General features: G+C 41.1%; 1 protein-coding gene and 1 long non-coding RNA gene across 4 annotated transcripts in view; both read right to left on the bottom strand.

Annotated features, from left to right (window-relative positions):
- Positions 1–17,719, bottom strand: part of LOC136359046 (dermatan-sulfate epimerase) — a 34,706-nt gene extending 16,987 nt beyond the window's left edge. The window contains exons 1-3 of one of the 2 annotated variants that reach the window (XM_066315300.1): positions 17,605–17,719; positions 17,088–17,156; positions 4,723–5,191 (exon numbers count right to left, since the gene is read on the bottom strand). In XM_066315300.1, coding sequence (XP_066171397.1) covers positions 4,723–5,138 — 416 coding nt within the window. In that variant the 5' untranslated portion in view covers positions 5,139–5,191; positions 17,088–17,156; positions 17,605–17,719. Of the gene's footprint in view, positions 1–4,722; positions 5,192–17,087; positions 17,157–17,604 lie in introns of those variants that run through there. The other variant, XM_066315301.1, reaches the window with a different exon arrangement.
- The window catches only part of LOC136359053 (uncharacterized), a 945,479-nt gene that overhangs the window by 778,360 nt on the left and 143,415 nt on the right, over positions 1–23,704 (bottom strand). The gene's annotated exons all lie outside the window — the stretch shown is intronic.

Here is a 23,704-nt window from a genome sequence, read left to right as displayed (position 1 = left end):
TTACAGCCTCCTCTGCTGTTCAAGATCTAGCACTATCTGGATACTAACAGCAAGGGTCCTACAGGATGCTCCAATACTTTGCAATAAACAGCGACTAACAGAAGGCTACATGATTGCTAGTTTATAAGAAAGCAGCGGAAAGGTCACAGATTTGTTATGCTGAAGCCTCCTGTTAGCTTCTCCTTAGCTGCTGCTATTTCCCTGGAATGTCTGCATGTGCTTGACAGTAATTATCTGCCCTGTGACACCCACAGAGCCGCTGTTAAATCCCACACTTTACTGCACATTGGTAAAATACTTGTCTTTAAAAATGGGGCATCAACTATGTGCAAAAAAATCCAAATACAAATCCACAGAAATCTCTTTCTGACCACTGCAAATCAGAACATCTCTCTTGCTACAAGAAGGGCGCAGAATCTTTGAACTGCCAAGACACTTGTTTGTAAGGTGGGCTTAGTAAAGAAGAGAGTTTTTCGCTGCTTTGTCCAAAACAGAGAATCTGACTGCTCTGTTATTTCTGAACAATGTGTGATTTGGATTACATCATTGCACTCGGTACGGGAACGGGACGAGCCAGCAGCATATGGAAAGAATCACGAGCACAGATCTTGGCCAAAACGCCCTTCTGGTGGGGAGTGCTCTGGGGGCCAGTCTGAGATAAAATGCCAGAAAACACATCAATAGCCTCTGTTCCCTCTAAAAACAAGGTTCAAATATAAGGACAAACTTCCCATATTTTAGACACTATCTAGATATCCAATCCATGGAAAACCAAGGGGTTTATTTAATACCAGCTTTTAATTTTTACAAGCAAACCCATTAATGCTCATCTACGTCCACTAAAATATTAATGTATGTTCGTTTGCTGTTGCTAGTCTCCACAACGGTGTTGTTCCCATATAATTTTGGGTGATTGTTATAGTTAGATGCTATCCAGTGCCCCTCTGTTTATTTTAAAATGTAAACCTACTCCAGGATGTAGCCATTAGAGATGCTCTCCTAATGAGCAGCATGCCTATCAAGATGGGTTGTTATGACAAATGGCTCAACCTCTGTTAGCTGACACAAATGGGAACTCAGTTATGGGTGTACTTTATTATGTGACATAAAATGACTATTTTAATAGATGAGAAAGGACTAGAGTTCTTAACTACATGCCCCTTCCCTGTATATATCAATTACCAGTAGACTTTCTCATAATTGTATCCTGGGATATTGAATGGTTCTTGGACTGTTGAGGATTCCACTAATGTAAAGAAGAAATTTAAAATGTCAGTCAGTCTACTTAACCTCCGAGCATCCTTAGCATCCTGAAACAAATAACCAGTGACATTTTAAACCATATTTCTTTTATTCAACTATTGCACATGCTAAAAACATACTCTTTTGTTTTCTGGTAAGCCTTAAATTTGCTTAACATTGCCAAAAAAAAAAAACCTAGAGGAAACTCATAAAGACAAATTTCTTTTTCTTGGGTGTTTTTTTTCGTTGGTTGGTTGGTTTGTTTGGGGGGTTTTTTTGTGTTTTTATGGTTTTTGGGGGGGTTTTTTTTTTTTTTTTTTGGTGGTGGGGTTTTTTTGGTTTTTTTTTTTTTTTTTTTTGTTTTGTTTTGTGGTTTTTTTTTTGTTTTTTGTTTTGTTTTTGTTTTTTAAATTCTAAAGCTATTTTAGAATCAATGCCATGACAGCAGAAGTTAAAAGAAATCCAGATTATATCGTTGAAAGAATTAAGCTGCCAATGCCAGGTTTAACTTTCCAACATGTTGATGAATCTGTCAATGATAAAAAAAGATATTTTTCCAGAAAATTTACATGTCAGTCTTGGCATCTCATTTCTAAGGAGGTCTAAGGAGAAGCCTGTTTTACTAACCTTACTGACAACTCTTTGGAAAAGCCCTCTTTCCTGATGAAATGAAGAGCTCTGGCAGATGACTCTCCTAATGCGCAAGGCTCCAAAGTCAGGCAACATCAAGACTGCTCCTTCTTTCCACCCTCTTGATCAGAACACATGTGCCTTCAAACTATTTAATAAGGACAATAATCAGAATGTATCATCCAGAATGGCACTTTTGCAAAGTCTGAGGAAAACCAAACATGCCTAGATAGACTGGACAAAAAATTCCACCACTGTGACACTGCCAGAACAGCTCATATAAGTCACAACTCCTATTTATCATGTTTATTCTCCTAGTCTTACCCTCAGTGGAGTAAGTGCGTGCAGTAACGTTTTCTGGTACTTTTAAGTTGAGTTTCTTAGGAAAAACAAATTTATGTAATCTGTCTGCCTAGTCCTTCAGCCTCTGAACCCAGCCTATTTGAACAAAGGCAGACAGTGCAGTACATGCCTCAGAGATGTCACATTCCTACTTTTCTGAAAACCACTGTTGGACAAGGGAGAGAGATCTATATTACTGCCACCACTGATGGAGCTTTAGTGTAATATCCATGCTGACAGCATTCAGACACAAGTTCTCAGGGGGGAAACAAAAATGGAAACCAGATCCATGTTTCTGCCACAGCATTCGAAGAGCTGGCCAGCTGGAGGTTATACAAAGGGCAGCTTAGCCCAGCTCTATTGCCTATGTTTACAATTTCCTCTTGCACTTCCACTACTACTGAGCATTTTGCAGCCAGTTCTTTTGCAAAGCAGAGAACCCTGATTAAACCTTCATTAATTTCTGAATGGGACATCTACATCAGAAGGGAAAGATGGGAAAAGCATGGTTTCTCTTTCACCAAGGTAATGCAAGTTACTTGCTTGAGAAAAAACAGTAGTTGGAGGCAGGTAAATATCAAAGCCAAGTGGAAATGGGATATCTGCTTGGTTCTGATTGGTATCTGGTCAGCTGGGACAGAGGAGAGTATTGTAACGAGATAGAACAACCACAATTAATCCAGGGCAGGAATCACAGGACATAAGACTCTTAAGCAAGGTTGAGACAGAGAGTGAGATGTAGGAAAACTGAAAGAAACAGACACAAATAAGTTCTCCTACTCAAAATAATACTTCCTCCTCTTTCTTATTTCACTAAAACAGATGGCCATGTAACTATACCCTACTCAAAACAAGTTAAGAAAGAGTGTGAACAATGAAACTAAGGAGGAAGGTGTTGACTTTGGAGCAGTCTGTCTCCTATTGGAGATGGCCACACATCCTTGGATTCACCTCTGTAACCTATATCCCTGTGTCAGTGTGCCAGGAGAAACACACACTGTCTCCAGAGCCAAGACTGAAGCTTTGTATTGCTATGCTTCAGTGGAAGATTTTTGGAAATTACCACCACTGTTGAGACAATACTTTTCATCCTAAATCCCACATGTCTTCTCTTCTGTGACATGCAGGCAATATAAGGCCAGTGTGTCCCTTCTGTCTCCCATCACTTATTTTGCTCTAGCTCATGTATTTCTGTGGCATTCACCATTTTAATATTTAGTGCAGGGGAGCCTGAACATTATCATGCCTTTTCAATCATGCCCCTCAGGAGGTACAGATCCCAAGTTATGCTAGCTCAAATGCAGCATAATTCCAGTCATGGCCCATGGAATGATAACATTTATAGAATACTACTAGTTGGTTACTAGAAGGTAAGCAATAGTAGTTTGAGCAATGAATACTGCTTGAACAGCTAATGCTTCTCTTCCTGTGCTGACTTGAATCTTGACTCACACTTCTGATGAGCTGCTGTCACCACCGAGCTGTAGAAGAGCAGCTATGACAGAAGGGAGCAGTGCCCCATCCAGCTCCATCTCGCTGTCCTGGGCAGATGACACTGTCCTGGCAAAGCCCACATTCCCATCCTCTGACTTATTAACAGTGACAGCAATCCTGGGCCGTAGTCCACAAGGTGCACCAAGTGGCAGCTGCTGCAGGGAGGTAGGGGAAATATGTGTCCTTGAGCAAAAAGAGGAGATAAATTGTAGGTGGGTATGAAAAGGACGAGACCTTAGGGCCTCAACCCTAGAATCACTCCTACAGTGAGAACATTAACTTCTGTCCCCATAGAAAGAGTGTGGCACAGAGAAGACAGAGTAACTTGTAGGGATGACAACTCACATCCAGGGGAAGTTACTCCAGGAGGTGGTCATCAAAATGCCAGTCACTCAGGCAGTTTCAGTAATCAGACGGACAACTATCATGTCCTAGTATGTACTAAGAAGAGGCCCAAGAACCATGCAGCCAAGTGATGCTGCCAGTCTGAAATAAAGCTCAGACAGATGTTAAAGCAGGCGGCAGAAGCCCAAGAGTGTCATTTTTATCTACACCTAAGTGTACCTTTTTCATAGGTCTCCTTTCCCTAAATGCTTCCTAAGGAAAAATTAATGACCCAAAAGCTATGAATCTGGGGGAAAAAAAATTGAAAGCAACACTTTTAGCACTTCTTGCCACAAACCAGATGTGAAACTCCTTTCCGCCTTCTGACTGAGAGTGGGTTTGGATTACTCTTTTTTTTTTTTTTTTTACAGCAAACAGGGTGGTGCACAAAGGATCATGCTCCTTTCAGCATCAGCTTTCAAGAAGATAAGTCCTGTGAAGGTGAAAAGCTGTATGTCACTGCTGGTCCAGATGAGGGTAAATGCATTCAGCAAGTTTGCCACTGTTAAAGTGAATATTAGTACAACTGACATAAGTTAAGCAATTCACTCATCCACTCACTCCTCCAACTGTAAGCAGTTTATACAGTAAAAGAACAACTTAAAAAAAAAAAAAAAGACAAAAATCTACCAACTAGGCTGAGCCGCCATCCTCTCCATGTAATCCTTGGCCATATTGATGGCCTCCATGTTTTCAGGGAAGAGCACACAGAACATCGCCAGGGCCCCAAGGTTGTTGCCATAAATTTCATTCCAGCGAGCGCTGAACTCCTTTGGGTCCCAGGGAGGAAGGTACTCCAGGGGACTGGACAGCATGGTTTGCACTGCTTCCACCAGACGAGCCGCGATGTGCCGGTGCGTGGTGCTGGCCTGGAGCTGCAGGGTCTGCACGTCCCCCTTGGAGAAGTAGAGCATGGGGTAGCTGTCATAGTTGGCATTGACAAAGGGAACCATCGTGTCTTGGTCCTCCCTGGCGCCGCAGGCAAAGGCAAAGCAAACCGCCTGTATGAAAAATACACTTGGGGCTCCCCGTGTGTGAGTCCTCATTGTGGCATCAGATCTCCAGGCCTCAACGGCAGCCAAACCATCTTTGAAATGTCCTGTGGTAGACGGACATGAAAGAAGGAGTTAGAAAATGAATCCGTGAGACACCGTAATTCAGGAGTCTCTCCAGGAAATGTAATTCCACCTAAAGAACCCCTTGCATTCTCCAGGTGACTTTCAAATCATTTCTATTTGAATACTTCAGACAAAACATCTACTGAGCAATTCACCCGAGAGAAAAAGCTGTACACTTTGAAGAAAGCCCCTTCCTCCCCACACCTTGCCCTCCAGTAGCTGATACCAGCTGAAGGGTCACAACAGCAGCTCTTGTACTTGAGATTTCAAATAATTACAGTGGTGCCTCATATGAAGCAGCGCTGACTGTACTGGCAGGCGGAGAAGGGAGGGAAGGGAGGAGCAGGGGGGAGAGCCAGGGAGCTGGCAGCAGCCAAGCCTGTGTGCTGCCTTGGCTGATGTTAGCAGCTGGAGAGAGGGAAAGATGAGGAATGCTGGAGGTTTGCGTCGGGGTCATTTTATACACGGCTTAAGGCCTCCGGCTCTGACACGTCCTCATTTAAAAAAAAAGGAAAAAAAAAGAGCAAGTCAGGAGTCAAAAAGGGAAACAGTAAGTGGCAGAGTCTTAGAAAAACAGCTGAAATACTTTGCCTTCTGGGCATTTAGGGGTTTGCATTATTAGTATTTTTTTCCAAGGGGCTTTCCATTTTATATGAGATTTACTGGCAGTTACCAAGAAGGCTGAACACTGAATTAAAATGCATATTCTTCTAGGTACATTACTTCTTGAATGTGCCCTAATGGGGAATCTATGCAGAGGCAAATACAATTTAAACATAGTAAGTTACTTTGAAGAAATTACCAACTCTCTGGCCTAAAGTCACAGATAAAACACAGCCAAGATTCCCCTGAGGAAAGCCAGCAAATTCCTAGAATTCTTATGAGGGAAAAGGTTATGGAAAGCAGGCTCAAGTGAGACAGCTTTATGTAAATAATGAACAGTAGTTTTCAATTATTAAAAGGAGAAATAGAAGGAAAGAAAATCTAAAAACAGCTACATTTTTCTTCTCCCATGGAAAACTTGTTTCATAGGATTCAGTCATAAAACTTGTAGGAAGTTAAAGTACAAAGCAACCTTTTATTTCTCCCCACAGGTCGCTATTCCAAAGCCAAAATTTTCTAATAGAAACTGAGGCTGCTAAAACCTTATTTAGAGATCCACATCCTGTTTCAACAAAGTCATTAAAATAAGAAAACTGTGACAGACAAGGACCCTTCATGACTACTGGGTGGCCAAATCCTCTAGATTTTTTGTGCTCAGATCCTAAAATTAATTTGTGAGCAAACATCTTTGGCCAAGAAATACATAATTTCTTGTGAATTCCTACCTAGGGCACAAATAATGTTGTACCCCGTAACTGCTTAAATTTATCTATTATAGCAAGCAGCATAATTGCTTGAACAGAGAGTAATGGAAGATGACATTTCCATAATATTTTAATGCATTTTGCAAATACATTTTGCCCTGTTTTGAATGCAAATCAATTGTTACAGGACATGCCATCACAGGCTGGTTTATTTGGTAACACTTTTACTATATCTACATAGTCTCTCATCACATATACACATACAAAAAGACATGTGCACCATAGTTTACCCAGATATACTCAACTCTACTAGTATTCTCTATGCTGAATCAAGCTATACAACAGTATATTTTGACAGGAAGGAGGCAAAAACCAGCCAAAGCAATACATTATGGTTGAAACATGATGTAGTATTTTTTTAAATGATGAAAAAACTGCTTTGTCATAATAATGAAAAACCCACTATAGTTTTTTTTTTACCTTCTGTGATCCTTTAGAACTGTGGACAGAGGAAAGAACCTAAAAAGTACTTCCAAAAAAAGCTAAAAAATGCTTGTAGCTTTTTCTGTGTTAACCATTTATTGAAAAAATTTCCTGGCTCACACAAGCAGAAAAAAATCCCAGCTAGCAGTAAGGACTTCATGCAGTCTTTCCTTTGGTTTGATTTCTGTAAGTACTTCTCCACATCAGTGAGAATTAAGAACTCATATAAATTTAGGGATGGTTTTAAGAGTTCCCTAAATTAAGTTATTTCTGACCAATGATGAGGGCATATACAGTAAGGTTTCCCAGAACTCTTTTGTAAATCTGGACACACATTTCCTAACATGACACCATCATCAAACACATCCAGCATTGCCAAAAAGTCATAGTACTCTCAAGTATTCAAAATATTCCCACATTTTCATCCCTCATTCATGTGCACATTTCACTGAGAAAGTAACCCCTTTTTTCTGCCTTTACACAAGAAAGAACCACTGCACCACATTGTTTAGGCTAACAACAGAATAACTGGAAAACCAACCAACTGTATATTTATTCAGAGTCAAGATCTGGAATAAAGTCAACAGGCAGTGACAAAAGCAGGAATACAAAATCATTTATTCTTGTTTAATAATACTGACACCATTCCTACCATATGAAGACAGTAACTCCCAGCAGCCACGACTCACTAAAGAGCCCTGTCCCATAGCTTGGCAGGGCTCAGCCTGGTGTGACTGATGGATGGGAGGAGGCAGCTGGAAAGGAGGATGCCTTCCTTTGCATGCAAACCTCTGAACCTTGATTATCAGCATAGCTTAGGGGAAGCTGGATCTGTGCAAATAACTGTTCACATGAGCTCCAGCTCACTAGTTGTTTGTGAACCTGGTACAAGTTTGCCCAACGCACTCAGTCTTGAAAGAATTGGAGTCTGGGCCTTCTGATCATTTAATGTGCACTCACAATACCATTTTTTAAAGCTAAAGGAATTTCTTACTCTCATATTACACTGCATCATTACCAGCCACATATTCCAAGAAAAACTTTACCAAGCAACTCAACATTTTCTGAAAATGAGGGGATTTTATTCAGTTATGAAACCATGATCTGATTAAGTATTAAAAATTAAAAGGAGAATGAAGAAGGATGCTTGCCCTCTGAAGAAAATGCTATTTATTAAACAGTGTGCTTTGAAAATGCTGTCATTTAGTTCTAGATTGAATGAGCATTTTGCACCGTTTCCACTCCACTGCCCGCAGAAACAAACAGTGAAAAAAATCCATTATTCCAGAAAAAAACACCCCAAACAGATTAAATCTTAACAATTTTAGTTCTCCCAACCTGCATCACCTGTTAGAGGTTCAGCTGTAGAAAACAAAAAGTATAGTAAAACTGAAACCACTAACTAAACTAAAGACTGGTTTAGACAGATAACTTTACCGAATAAACTATTAAGAAGGAAAGAGAGGCTCTGCCACGTGCACAGAAATGTCACTTCATCAGTGAGAGCAGAGATGTGAGAGAGGGGCAGAGGAGGCAAGAGGAAATGATGGCACTGTTAGGATCACCAGCTTGCACAGCCCTCCTTGAAGCAATCTGACCTTCTTGCAGGTGATTAGAAATAAAAAACAGGTAACGAACTGTTGTTTTCTGTAGTATCAGTTCTGAAGAGCCACTCTGCTTTGTAGCTGCTTTTTCCTGGGACCAAACTTCTATGACTTCTTAAAAAGCAGAAGTTGCAGGTGTCTCTGCTGGCATCTCCCACGCTACCAGACTACTCAGGTTTCTGAACCAAAGATCTTCCCAGAGCCCAGGGCTGGAACATGAGCACGTCAGACTCTTTGTCTTCTTTTGGGAAGCTACTATTTTCCACAAAGGCTACAGTTCTCATTATCGCTACCTGAGATACCTGAGAAACAAGTGCTCAAATATTTAAAGGAAAATCTGTTTCACCATACTGACGAAAATCAAATCTTCAGCTTCAGTGTGCAAACTTTTACCTTAGAAAATGACCGTTGAATCAGGATGGACTTAAGTTTTATAATTTTTTTGCACTTCATAAATGATTGACAGTGAAAATTAACTTTTTTTACTCAAATGCTTTCAATGTGATATTATAACATGTTCATTTTAAACAAGAGTGTCACTACAGTTTTATCACAAATTCCATTACAAGGATTAGCATTAAAACTAAAATAAGCAATTTTAGAATCCAGTACTAAAACAGGTAAGAAAGTAATAGATATTTCAACAAGAAATGGTCAACCACCAGAAACAGCTGCTGTTCAACCAAAACTGTGAAATTAATAGGTAACATTGCAATGAGATGTGTGTGGAATATTGTTCCATTAAATTGAGAGGGATGTGCAACTCTTTGTTCCAATGCTGACAGCTGCCAAAATATAACACAAGAAGTGGTAGGTTGGATCACAGCAGAGAAAAGTAAATTTCTCTAAGATCTCCTTTTCTTTGCGCTTTGTCCAAATATCTGAAATATCTTCTCACACACACTGCAATTGACTTGCTGCTGCTGAGAGGAGCAGAATCTATAACACGGAATATATCAGTTGGAAATTTTGGTAACATAATGTCATGACATTACACAAAATCATGACAGCTATATCAACTGAAGAGCTGTTTTGTTCAACAAAGTCCATTTTACCACCAATCTAAACATTTTGCAAACATATTTAAAAATGGGAGAGCAATTTAGTCTTCTAACTGAATCCAATAACATTGTGGTATTAAAAAATGCAGGGTAAGTCCATCAAAACAGAGAGGTGAAAGGGTCAATGGAGACTAATTCCCATATATATATTGTCATTTGGTTCCAGAGAGCCATATCCAGTACAGTATAATTAGGTGCATGATGGAGCAGAACCAATAAAACTATAAGCTTATCTTTTTGCTGTAATAATCACAATAAATCTATTGACTGAAGTCTCAAGCTTCTCAACAAGCAGTGCTGCTGAGACCCTTTCAAAGCTGTGGGGCAAGACACCAGGGTGGGAAACTCCCATGTCCCAAGAGTCAGGAGCAGTCAGGAGTCCTTCACTCACTTCTTGGTTGGTGAGCTAAAACCAGTGACTATCTGGCTCTCCAATAAAAATACTGAGAAGGTGTAAAAATCACTGCTTAAAACTTGAAAAATGCCTATTACAGCCTTAACCACCAGGGGACATTACTTCATTTCTTCCTCTGATTTTTTCACAATGAAAAACTTACTGCAATTATATAATTTCAAAGGTATTTCAAAACTTAAATACTGAAATCCCAAATAGAATTCAGAATTACATCTGCCATAAATAAAGTACAGCTCAGGTACCCAGGTGTTAGTATTGCACTTGTTCTGAAATACTTTGAAAGAAGCTTTGTATCAACTTTTATGTCTAACAGCTGCGCTATGAAAATCCCAATGGCAAACAGAAACAGCCAGTTCCTATAGGGATTATCAGTATATGCCATCATGTCAGCAGTCAAGATTTAAACTTGTGTCTGTTCTTTGATCTAAAACAAAATTAAATGGATCTGTGCAAAGCAGTACACAGCCATGTCAGACCATAATTCCAGGAGAATGGAGAGTTGCATTCATTCTCCACCACGCTACAGGTGAGCCAGCAACTGCAGGATGTTTTTGTAACTTCACAGTAGGATGTGTAAGACATCTATGATGGAAGTTTCATCTGTTAATTCCTTTCAGTTAAAAGCTTATTTGTCTATTTTATCACTGTGTATATAAATTAAAAGGGCATACACACATACACTGAATGCATAACCTTCTCTCTGCCTCAAGAGAAAACATGAATTAAATCATCTGCATGTCCAAACCATAATCCGGGAATTTAGAATTTCCTTATATTTTGCAATTTATCCTCCTGTAAAAATGTTTTCTTCGTAATTTTTTGGTTGCACTAACACTAGTATTCCTAACCCTTACCAGGATCTCTTATTCCATACCTCACTCTGTGGAATGAGTAAGGAAGTAATTTTCATATCTAGAAACCTGCAGATGATCATTCCCAACTGGTACAGACATGCCTCTTAAGGCATCCACATTCAGTGAATGAAAGCCCAATCACTTTTACCATTGAAAGCTTAAAACTATAAGCTACCAGAGAAAGACTCCTCCTAGAACACCAGCACTGTATCCTGTGCTGATGCATAATTTCAAAAGGCCATTTCAATAATTAAAATTAGGCTTTTTTTTTTTTTTTTTTTTTTTTTTTTTTTTTTTTTTTTTTTTACTTTAGAAGTATTTTCACAGATGCATAGGAAGGCAGTTTGAGAATTTTCATCTAGGCCAAGAGGATATACTCCCTACCTTTATCTGCTCCATTAATGTCCCAGAAGTCAAGCAAACCCCTCATCCATGCGTTACACTGTTAGAGCATGTAGGGCACCTCTGGGGTTTAGGACTATGTCAGTAAAAGGCACTTCAGAAACAGAGAACAAAGGCTCCTGCCCAGTCCTGGTGGTGAAACAATATTCCTGTGGCAGCTACTGAGAAGTAACTAATCTCCTGGCTGTCACAGAGACCCACTTGGGGTCAGTAAGGCTGTGAACCCTTCGGTGTTGGGTATGAGGAACGATGTTTAGGGTTTCCTCTGAGAGCAGCCCACAGCCCTATGGCACATCTACCCTTCAGAAGAAGGGAGCAAGGGAACAGAATGCCTGGGGCAGACTGGAGCCTCTGTGTGGATCCAAGAACTGGAAAAACTTCACACGGCGATGGCAATGCCTGGGAGGCGTAAATAAAGGACAGGAAAAAAAATAATCATACACGCAAAAGGGGAAAGCTAATTTACTGCTGCCAGAATTCCTCCTTGTGCCTAACCCACCCCAGGGAATTGCATGCCATCTATCTTCCCTCACTTCTGAGAAGGCTGATTACACCACCAGAAACTTCTGATACCAAAACAAGTGTTTCCATTTCAGACTAACTTTTATCCTCTTTCCAACTAACTCTACTTTGCTGGCCTTGACCTTTACACTTCCTTAATACTTGTAAACATTTTAAGCCGCCTCATTTGTTCTTCTTGACTATGTATAATTAACAGTTTTAATATTCCCTGCTCATTAGTTGTCCTTCATTCAATTGTCTTCAGGATGTTGCAAACAAATGATGTGATTCTGCTGGAGTTTTACAAAACCAGTTCTCACTCTCTGTACCTACAGCTACAAACTTGAGTAGCTGAAGATATCAAATATTTTTATTTGTAAAGCATTTCCACAGGACTTCATATTAATAGACAGGAATTCCAAAATGCATCATATCCTTCAGTTGCTATGGGATCAAAACTCATTTTAACTATGTCTCCATATCCTGTTTATGACTCAGTGTTGCACACAAAACTATATAAGTATTTTATTGTTATTTTCATTGTGATGATTTTGGCTAGGGCAGAGTTAATTTTCTTCATAGTAACTGGTTTGGGGCTATGTTTTGGATTTGTGCTGGGAACAGTGTTGATAATTTAGGGATGTTTTAGTTACTGCTGAGCAACATTTATACAGTCAAGAATTTTTCTGCCTCTCCCCCCACCCCACAAGCAAGGAGGCTGAGGATGCACAAGGAGTTGGGAGGGGACAGTTGGGACAGCTGATCTCAACTGACCACAGGGATATTCCATAACATATGATGTCATGCCTAGCATACAATATTGGGAAAGAAGAAGAAAGAGAGATGTGCTCAGAGTTGCAGAATTTGTCTTCCCAAGTAACCATTACGTGCAACAAAGCCGTGCTTTCCCGGGGATGTCTGAACACTTGCCTGCCCATGGGGAGTGGTGAATGAAGTCTCTGTTTTGTCTGGTTTTTATCTATTAAACCGACTGTATCTCAACCCATGAGTGTTCTCACTTTTATTCTTCCAATTCTCTTCCTCATCTCACTTAAGGGAGTGAATAAGGGCTGTGTGGGGCTGAGTTGCCAGCTGGGATAAAACTATGGCAATCATATTGCTGTGGTTAAATTATTGTTACAGCATACAGGACCACCAGCAAAGTCCAAAGATGCTGATGCTAATCGATTTATGAACCTAAGGAGTTTGGAATCTAAGCCATTTAAACCAACACTTGCTTTTATATTATCTAGAGACAATTTCAGAGTTTGAGTACACAGACCCCAAATGTGTACCCACACAGATGAACCACTGGTACACTGGTTACAGAATAAATGTCACTGTGTTCGTAGACCTAAACTGTACCATCCTACCTCGTAGCTGCATCTCTCTCCAGATAAGAGTATTGTTCATTATTATTGATAGAATTCTGGTGTTATCTCACTATCTAGGGTTTCTCCACAGAGAGATAGAGCATATAGCTCCTCTCTCTCTCCACAGATGTAATATACATGTACCCAGATGCAACTGCTTTTTTCAGGTTACAAAGTTGGACAGACAATAACATGTATTGTCCTGCAGCTCCTTCAGGGCTATCATTGTCTTCAGTGGTCCCTAGAATACCCTTAACAAAGCCTTGAAAAAAGTGGTCATTACATTTTCAAGGACAGAAGCCTCAGCTGCAGATGGAGTTAAGAGGCTACATTATTCCTGCAAAATGTAGCTACTCACAGTGTGCATGAGCAATCTGTGAGCAGGTGTCAATAAAACCATTAAATTATGAGTTAATTTTGAAATTTAGACTCTTACAATCTCATTTGTGACTGTAAGTTGTGCAGGCATGGCTCTCATAGCAGAACTGAAACTGGACAGATAATTTTGGTAAAAAGTGTGATGAACCATGATTGCAAGGACATGATTAAAAGGAACACGAATCATAGAAATAGAAACATGGAAAACTAACATATCCATAGAAATGCTTGTGAACAACTTTTCAAAATACTTTAACAACTGTAGGTAGCCACTTGATTCGAAGGCTGAAGAAGGCATCCCAGGCTTATATAAAATGTTCAGCATTTTTAATGTTTCTGATTTAAAAAACCCCACAAAATAAAAGCATAAACCAGGCCAACCATGGGAAAATACTTTGTATGTTAAAATTACATTTCTCTTGTACTGAGACACAACACCTACCAAAGTCAAATCACCAGGGTCCCTATAACCCTTTGCCCACTCTAAACAATGCTACTGCTTATTGCTCCTGTATACTCTGAGTCTAAACAAGGAGAAAAACAGAAAGAAAGACCAATCAAAAGTCATTTCAGACTGTGTACAGAATAGTCACATTGTGCCTGTGCTTGCACACCTGACCATGTCCCAGGAGAGGATCAAAGTGTCATGCCAGCACTTGATGTGACAAAACATTTCCAGTGCTATGCTCTTCATGTGATTCCCAAAATGACCAGACCCCTTTGGTCAGCTCTCTGCTATCAACAATTCATTTCTGCTAAACTTTTACTGCCAAAACATTCATGAGAGAGATCTCTGGTGGCATTTGCTAAATTTCATTTTTCCTAGCAAGCTTCTCTGCCCAGTTCTCATCTTGAGCACACAGCCGAATCTACTCAAAGTGCAGTGCACAAGGGTTTGGGGGTTTACTAATGCAGCATTGTCACACCTTACCCTATCCCAGCTGGATTGAGAGACATCAGTATGAAGTTTAGAAAACTGGCTCGAAGGGAGTCTAATGCAGAAATTATTTATATTAAGTATGTGGCTATAGCCTTGAATGCAAACTGGCACCATGGTTTAACAGCTTTAGGGGAATACAGTGCTCCAACTACACTCTTTGATCTACCTCAGCTGAATAGAGACAGCAAAGATGGTGAGAACAGCCAGGACAAACTTGCTGCTGAGATGTGATATTTACCAATTAAATACAAATTGCTAAGAAAAAGTCATAACCTCATTCACTCACCACACTTGGACTGCTAAGTCTAAGCAAGAAAACAACAGTTACAGAGAGTTGGTTTTGTTCTTTATTTTTTTAATTCCTACAGCACCCTCTTCCCTCTCAAAGGGCTTTATTTCTTGCAAAATATCCAGGAACAATAGCAATAGTAACTAGATTTATTTCTGCTCATTGCCATAGTACGCTATGGGTGCCAGATGTGCAAGTTTCCATACACAAGTCTAAGAATGTGACTGAATTTTAGTTAAATGCAATCACTTCTGAGAGAAGAGACACTTCAGTTTTACGGACATTTACCTCCTCATTTAACCCTAGTTTTCACTGCTCACACTGCTGGGTACTGATGGATGTGATCATTTCTCTACTAAGATATAAGCTTCCCATGTTCACTCACAACCCAACAGCTACCTGGTTATATTTTTACCTTTTTACCACCACTTATCTAGGTTTTACTTGAATTCAGTTTTAAAAAAAGCTTATGTACTTTGTGTCATTGTCTTTGAGGAAAAGAAATGGTACACACAGACCTCCTGAGCCTTCAAAAAGTACCAAACCCAAGATGTCACTCTGAAACCTAAAACCTGCTTTCAGCTACCCATTTTTACTTAGAACTGTATACAACCTATAAATATCACATCTAACATTTGGCCATGTAATAAAATGCATTTTCCTCTCCACTGTAGTACAGATATTTACTCAATATCAAGTTTCAATAACTAATATATGCTGAAATAAAAACTGAGTATGTCGAGGCAACCAAAATCTATCAACTTTTACCATGGGCAATCAATGGTTCAGTTTATATTTCTTGCAGTTCAGTTTGTTTCTTGCAACATCCTTTATGACCAAAGAACAGGTTGTAAAGGAGACTGTATATCAATGAGTAGTGGAAAATCAGCACCAAGTGTCTTTGGAGGTCAATGTTCACAGTAGAGAATACAGATGTGTTTGTAAACTATTCTCATATCTTTCGCTTTTATTATCTTAAGAGCACTCAGGTGAGTGATTTGGCAATTCAAAATGATTCAAAACATCACAATACTTCAAACAAAGCAACAAAGCCAATGTAAGTAAGTTAATGTAAGTAAGTTATTCAAAGTAAGTTAAGCCTTACTTTGAATAACAAGAAAATAATATTTTTTAAAGGCCCAGTAGCTCTGCCCCATTGAAATACACTGCAGTTAGTATATTTCAGTTTCAACTCCCAGTGAAGTTTACAGAGAGGCAAGACAATCTCAATCCAAAACTGCTACTTTGTTGACTTCCCCAAAAAACTTAACTAATTCAGGTCACTTAAAAAAACACATATAAATGATGAGATACAGTAAGAAAACTCCTAGTTGAAATAATACTTAGCACTTCTGTAGAACCATGTACCCAAGGATCTACAAGTAGTTATGAAACTAATTAATTAATTAAACTTCTCAACACCCCTGTGAAGCAACCAAGCACATTTATCTGTTTTATGAGGAAGAAAACAGAGCCATGGAGAGGTGGAGTGACTTGCCCAAGGGTACCCAGCTAGAGTCTTTCAGAGTAATAAACAGCATCTGAATTATTGACTCCCACTGCTGCCCCTCAGCTCAATTGTTCCTTTTTTGAAACACTGCAGTGAGTTATAATAATAGTTGGCATGATAAACATCATGTGGCAATATTTAGGCTGAGATTTTCTTTGTCTTCGTTTAGACTATATTAAAATTTTAGTGTTATTTAAATTGCAGTTGATCTTCTTAGTGTGACAGAAAAATCTCCAGGGTTGAGCAATATTTCTGTATTTTATTCACAGTTGCGACTACTTTTTATGCTGCCATTGCTTATGGCTAAAACTCAAGCCATTCCAACTTGAAAACACAGGAAAATGTCACAGTTTTATATTGCTTCAAGAGGGAGCAACAGAAGAACAGAGAGGGTGGTTACCTTCATTCATACGAAGCTGAATTTTAAGAGTTGGCATGAGACACACCAAGTGATGGTGCACTGCTTTCGCACAATACTAGCTACGGGAACTGCAACTCGCTGCCTGGGGCTGCGAAAACTGAGCTTCCCGAGTTGACAGCTCTGGTCCCAGGTCACTTAAAACGTTCCCAACAAAAACAAAAACAAAACCCCCACAACAAACAAGAACAACAACAAACCAAACAAATATAACAAAACAAATCTCCAACCAACCAAAAACAAAACAGCAAAAAGAGAAATGGCAGGAAGTTGCATGGGGCAAGAGGCTCTGTTCCTGTCCCTTAGCTTGCCTAAGTGTAAGACGAGGATGCTACTGCTTACCTTTCACACATGCATGTTTGGGAGGCTGAACTCGGTAGCAAAAGGCTGGAGGCTCCTGCGGTCGCGGCGCTGCGGAGGAGCAGAGCTGTTACCCACGGCGCCCACAGGTGAAGCTCCGCGCAGAGAGCGCCACGTCCTCCGCACGCACCCACCTACCCCGGGCTCGGGGCCGTCCTGCGGCTGTCCCGACCGCAGCTCCGTCCCGCCGGGGCCAGCCGGGAAAAGCCCGTGCCTGCCTGGGGGCTGCTCCCCGCAGGACGCCCCGCTCCCTCTGCCCGGCACCTGGAGCCGCGCCCGCCGCTCTCCCGGGAGCCGCACGGCCCGGGGACCGTGTGCCGGAGGCAGCGCTGGGAATGATCGCCCCTTCCCAACGCCGCCGGCCACCGGCGCCCCCGCCCCGCCCGTCCCGCCGCCAGGCGCCGCGGGAGCCGCGGGGCGGGATGGAGGCGCAGGGCGGGATGGAGGCGCAGGGCGGGATGGAGGCGCGGAGCGCTGCCCGCTCCGCACGGGCACTCACCGCCCGCGGCCCCTGCCCGGCGCCGGCCGCCTCTCGCCTGCCAGAGAGCTTCTGCTCCGCAGCCCCGGGGGACGGAGCGGGGAGGGGGGTGAGGGGTGCGTTTTTCAACGCAGGAAGAAAGTGACTCCTCCGCTCCCGCTCCACCTCCCGCTTCCCCGCCCTCCGTCCGTACCTCTCCCCGTCCTCCTCCTCCTCCTTCCCCCGCGGCTCCGCCGGCCCCTCACGCCATGGCGGCACGGCGCGGGGGAGCCGCCCCGCAGCTGCCCCGGCCCGGCCGCTCCTCTCGCTCCGTGTGTGCCCTTGTGTTTGTTTATTCCTGGCGCGCACACGGCTTTTCCTCCCCCGCCCGTTCTTCCCCGGCTCGAACTTCACGGAAATGCCCTAATTCTTCTGTTTAGCGAGAGGACTCGTTTCCCAAAACAGGGAATGTTTTGGTTCTAACACCGGAGTGTTCCCTGGGGCTGGAGAGTGCGGCATCGGTACCATGGACCGGGCAGGGTGGCTGTGGAGGTGACAGCGACCCGGGAGACCCATTCAAATTCATGGTCCTTCCCTGGTGCTGTCACCGTCCAGCATGACAGGAATGGGACTTCCCACCCAAAAGTCCCCTCAAGCCAGCAGCAAACAATCGGCCAGCAGCCGATTTGTCAATCTGCTCTTTTAAGTATGGTGTGGCTACTTACATAAACGTTTCTCATGTAAAAGAAGAAATAAACAGAAGTGAAACGCCGTGACTGTTCAAGTCAGCCATCCCGACATTTTTCGCAGCCACACAATCGAATTTTTTTCAGAAAGTGATATAAAAGAGGATAAAATAAATGATCCTTTGGAACATTCTATTTTCCTTCTCAGTCACTATAGCCAAGACAAAGTTGGAAGTGAAGAATTCCAAATGTTTGTTGGGTTTTGAAAGCTGAGCATATTTTGTCAACTACGTAATGAAAATGAAAATATTTGCATGTGATTAGGATGGTCTCCAATTACCTGAAGCTTACGTCTCACAAAGCATATTACTCATTTTAGTAATGTGTTTACTGATGTTGCTGAATCAGTCAGCAGCCTCATAAGTGCTCAGCTCCCTGTTCTAAAATGCAAGATCTGTATTTTCAGAGGATGGTTTTAAACACATTCATTGTGGTTTAAAGTGTGATTTCATGCAGTTCTATCAGGACTGATAAACTTGTGGAAGCTAGACAAGAGCAGAAACTATAAATTTCCCTTCACCTTTCCATTCCTGTTGTATTTCTCAGCAATATCTATTGACAATCTCAGCCCTAAAGAGTAGGAATCCACATGTTGTGGCTGAAAACTCCAAGAGCAATGCCAGAGCCTGGAATGAAGCCTTGCTTTTTTACCAGTAATGACATGCCTAAAAGCACAAGGTGCTTCAGTTTCAGTCATGCAAACACTAGATTAATCATTAGAAGATATATTTCTGAACACCTATTTGAATGGTATTAGGATCTAGTGATTTGATAGTAGAATTGTAAAATATTGATGTTGTGATACAAATGGACATGTGAAGGAAGAGCTGCAGACCTCACAAGTAGACGAGTTCTGCCAGATAGTCTGATTCTGCTGGAATTTCTATAATAACCAGGGTGCCTAAAGTGATCAGGAGGAAGATGTTTAAGTACTTTTCTGCATCATTAGGTATGCAAATATATTAAGTACCTGATTCTAAGTTAAATGTAATTAGCCCTTACAATCTGAAAAGCATAATGTCTGAATGGCTTTTGAAATACTGCCCTTGGTCTGTGCATGGATCTCTCTGTATTGTAGAAAAACTGCTCTGTGCTGCCTTGTTATCACAAATACCCAGGCAAAGCACACCATGGCTCCCTTCTACCATGGGCTCTTGGCTTCCTGCCTCATAAGGGATGTGCTGCTTGGATCTTGCTCTGGTGCATAGTTAGAACATGGTGGAGATACCAACAGGGTGGAGAGCCACAAATCCTCTCTGCCTCATGTCCTCTTGTGTAAAACGGGGCTTGTTTTACTTCCCAGTATCTCAGACTGCTTGTCAGGCTAAAGAGATAAATTAACATTTATAGGATGATTCACTGATATCTGAGAGAGGCAAGATCTGTCCACACTAGAATAATCAGAGTATTGCCATTGGAAATTTTGAAATGAAAACTGCCCCAGCTTTAGCAAGCATCATGTATAGTGTAAGACTGAAAAAATTAGCGTGAGGCATAAAAGCTGGAGGCAGATTGCCTTCAGATATGTAAAAGCTGCTAAAAAGAAGATAATAATCTCTTAACCTCATCCTCTGAAAACAGCATGTAAATTGCAGTAAGAGAAATTTAGGCTAGCTAGGACTAAAAAAAAAAAAAAAGAAAAAAAAAAAAAGTATTTGTAAGACTAAATAAAGGAGAAGTGAACAGCACCTCTCTCCCTGGAGGCTTTTAAAGTGCAAGTTGGACATATATTCGACAAGAATGGTTCAGATCTAGAAAGTCTGATGAATATTGCCTCAGAGCAAGGGATGGACCAGATGACCTGTCAAGGTCCTGTTTTGTGTGATTATGTTCAAAATGCTACTTGCACAGGCAAGATTACGGATCGTCTTTGATCTTCTTCTTCCTTTCACTTCCTTAGCCATGGTTATAACTCCTCTTGCTGAGGTTGAGTTTCTCTCAGTGGTTTGCTGGCCTTGCTGCATGCCAGTGAATTCAGTGCTGACAGCAAGAAGAAAACAATTAAACCATGAAACAATGTCAGTTTGGAGCAGCAACCTTGGGTGGGATCCATCTAACCTCTGAACGTGTCGTGCACTTTTGTTCTATACTTGACTGGTAACCACCTCTGGTCTAGTCATCTAGACTCTGTTTATAACACTGCAGAGAAAATAAATTCTTTACAGGAGAATTCATCTGACCTGTTTTACATGTCTTCATTAGGATGTGATGAATCACGTCTCTAGGCTATCTCTCCTTGCCACCAACCACAAAGTAGGTTTAAACGACTCAGTAACATACCGTCATATCTTTTCCATTCCTCTGGTGCTTCTGTCCCTGAAAACTCTCACTCCCTCTCTCCTTTCAAACCCCTCGTTTATTTGTTCCTTTTTCCCCCCCATTATTTTTAATTTTATTTTATTGGAAAAGTCCCACTGAGGTTAAAAGGTTTTGTAGCTGTCATTTCCTTAAATTGCATCTTGTGACACTGAAACATACAGCAACCTGACCTTTTGGGTAGCATTGCTCCAGAATGGATTTAGGAAAGGAGCTAATTTTACCTATTGGAGCTAAGACCATTGGTTTGGCCAGTTGTACAGAGTATGTTTCATGGAAATTATTTGAAAACTGTTCAGGTCAGACACTGTTATATGTCACATGCTCATTATTTTTCCTTAGTCTTTATGGCAAGCCACATTACATGCAATGTCTGGTGTCTGTGCAACTGAGCCAAACATATGTGGGAAATGCTGCTCTTTTCCAACAATGGCAAATTTTTTAGGACATGTGCAGAGAAATCACTGTGCACCTAAATACAGTGCATGTCTTGAAAATGTCTGCCATCAGAGACACTGTGAACAGCCACCTCTTGGTAGCATCTATCCTTTCTTCTTTGAGAAAGAAAAGCTTCCAAGAATGCCCAGCAGTTATCTGGCTTGCAGGGATGGGAAACACACTTTATTTTCCTGCTGCATTGGCAAGCGGGATCACGAGGATGTGAAGAGGAAACAAACCTGGTTGCCTCAGTAGGACAGTGAGAAAGGAAGGCAGCAGGGCCACATGGAGCAAGTAATATAGGGCTAATTCTGGGGCAGACATCAAGTGTCTCCTGATGCTTCATAAGTTTAAAAGCCTTGGTTCTCACTTTTTGGAGTTTGGATGTTTGGAGTTTGTTTCTCTTCCTTGCTGATAGAAGATGTTAGCCTAAAGAGGGAAGCTGTATATCATTCTACCTGTTCCACATAGGCAGCCTTGGCCATCCATTTCTTTCTTCCTTCCCAGTCTATACGCCAGTATTTTTTTCTTCTTTGAATTTCCCTCTGTGTACTTGGGGTTTTATTTGTCTTCTTTCTCTTGATTGATTTTGTTTGTTTTGGTTTGGGTTTTTTTTACTGTTTTAAGTACCCGCCTCTCACTAAAGACCCCTGTGTTCTTGTGTGATCTGTTTGGTCTCTAATTTCCATGTAAGAAACATTTCTACAGTTGTCATTCAGTGACAAAACTCTTCAAATGAAAAGAGAGAGAAGCAAAAAAATTCTCCAGATTCTTTCAGTAATTCTTGAAAACAAATGATTTGGTTATGACCATAAGCCTTGTGTTTTCTTTGCCTTTTGTGTCCAGCTGTGATATTTCTGATCTTAGTGCTGCGAGCTGAAACCTGTAGGACAAGAGCAATATGCCAGTCTCTTGTAGAACCTGCAGAACTGCAAATCTGGATATTTGCATATTGTTCACTGTGCTCTCCTAGATCTAACGTGCTCTGCCCTACTCTTCTCCTTGGACTTAATTAGAGCCACATGAAGGCAGCTTTAATTTCCCAATCTTATCCCAGTTCCAGACACATGTAGGAGAATGTTGGCTATCTCCTATTTTCCAATCACAGTATGGACCAGACAGTGTCCTAACTTGGTTGTTCCTGCTACATCCTTCAAGTTTATGAGGCTGTTGCATGATTCCATTTACTACTTGGACATTTTGGATTCTGGCTCACTGCAGCAATTGACAGAAATAGTCACAGCTCCAAAATTAGGATGTAAAAAAGTTGCCTGAAATCAGCCCTAAGAATGAGAAAAAAAAAAAAAATCTGATTCTTAGGGCTGATTTCCATCAAATTTTGGAAATTTAGAAATCTAGCCTAAGCTCATCAGGATACCTGTCTGGTTTGGGGCACATTTAGTGTGGCAAAAAGCAGTTTCTCTAACAGGAAAATCCTTCACCTGCTTCTACATCTACAAACTGGGAAAACTTCTCTCTTTCCCACAGATGCAGCCTTTTACTCTTCTACTTCGTGGTAGCCAAACTATCAGTAGGGTAGCTGGAAGGGGAAAACACTAGATGTTTCCTAAACAGCTCTTCTTTGTATGTAAATGGGACATCTTTCTCTGCTTTACATTTCCTTTCTTTCCCTCTTCCTTGCTCTCACCATGTGTTCAGCCTGGTTTAGCCTGAGGCCAGCAGACAAAAAGTCAGATGAAAAAAAAATATTCCTGCAGATTTCTTAAAGAATAGGAAGCTGCAGCATCAGTAATCAGAGGTAAAACATTGGTGAGTTGAGACAGATTCTTGGTCCTGAGATGTGTCAGGAAGACAGTAGCCATAAAGCAGGTACACGGGCACTTAAATGGGAAATGTCAAGAAATACCTTGATCCAATAAAAATTACTTCTATAATCTGTTCTGTGCCTTTTAACTGCAAAATCCATGTTACTGCTTCTACATGGCTGTAGACGTCAATAGGGTTTAGGTTTATCTTCTTCTTAGCAGCTGTCCATCTGCCTAACTGGCCTGCTAGTTCCTTAGCACATATCCCTTCTTTTCTCTGCTGATGATCAAAACAGGTTGCAGAGGAGCAGCTCTCCAGCAGCATGTGGCTTCTTATTTATTTGAACTGGTGATTACTTTACGTTTTCAAATGTGTGACCTTTCTCAACATGTACGATGAATGTCAACTTCTTTCCCTCCAAATTTCTTCGACATTATAAGCAAAGCATCGTCCCCTGAAAGCACAAACTGTTAATGCTCATACTAAGGGAAACTTCCCAAAGCCAGACTTCATCAGTGCTCTCTTAGAGCTGACTGCTACAATCTCCCTCTCTGGATGCCAAATATGTCACAATATTGTTTTCCACTTGTAGAATGCTGTATTCAGTGAAAGGCATTTTTAAGGCTAGAATCTACCAATTTTATGGAGTCACTTGGTGTGTGGAAAGCCAAGCAGACAACTAAACAACTGCTGGAATTCATGACAATTTTTACAAGTTGCTTACTTATCCCCACCCCACTTCTAGAGTTTCATAGCCCCATGTCTCTCTCCTCTTCCTTACATGTGCATGAAAAAGGTTTTTCTGAGAGACTGTATTCAAACTTGTCACTACTTCTCCATTTCTCTTTGTAATCTTCTCCCTCTGATTTACTGCA

This window comes from Sylvia atricapilla, chromosome 3 (assembly GCF_009819655.1).
Source record: "Sylvia atricapilla isolate bSylAtr1 chromosome 3, bSylAtr1.pri, whole genome shotgun sequence".
NCBI lineage: Eukaryota > Metazoa > Chordata > Aves > Passeriformes > Sylviidae > Sylvia > Sylvia atricapilla.
This window is presented reverse-complemented; position numbering and strand designations above follow the sequence as displayed.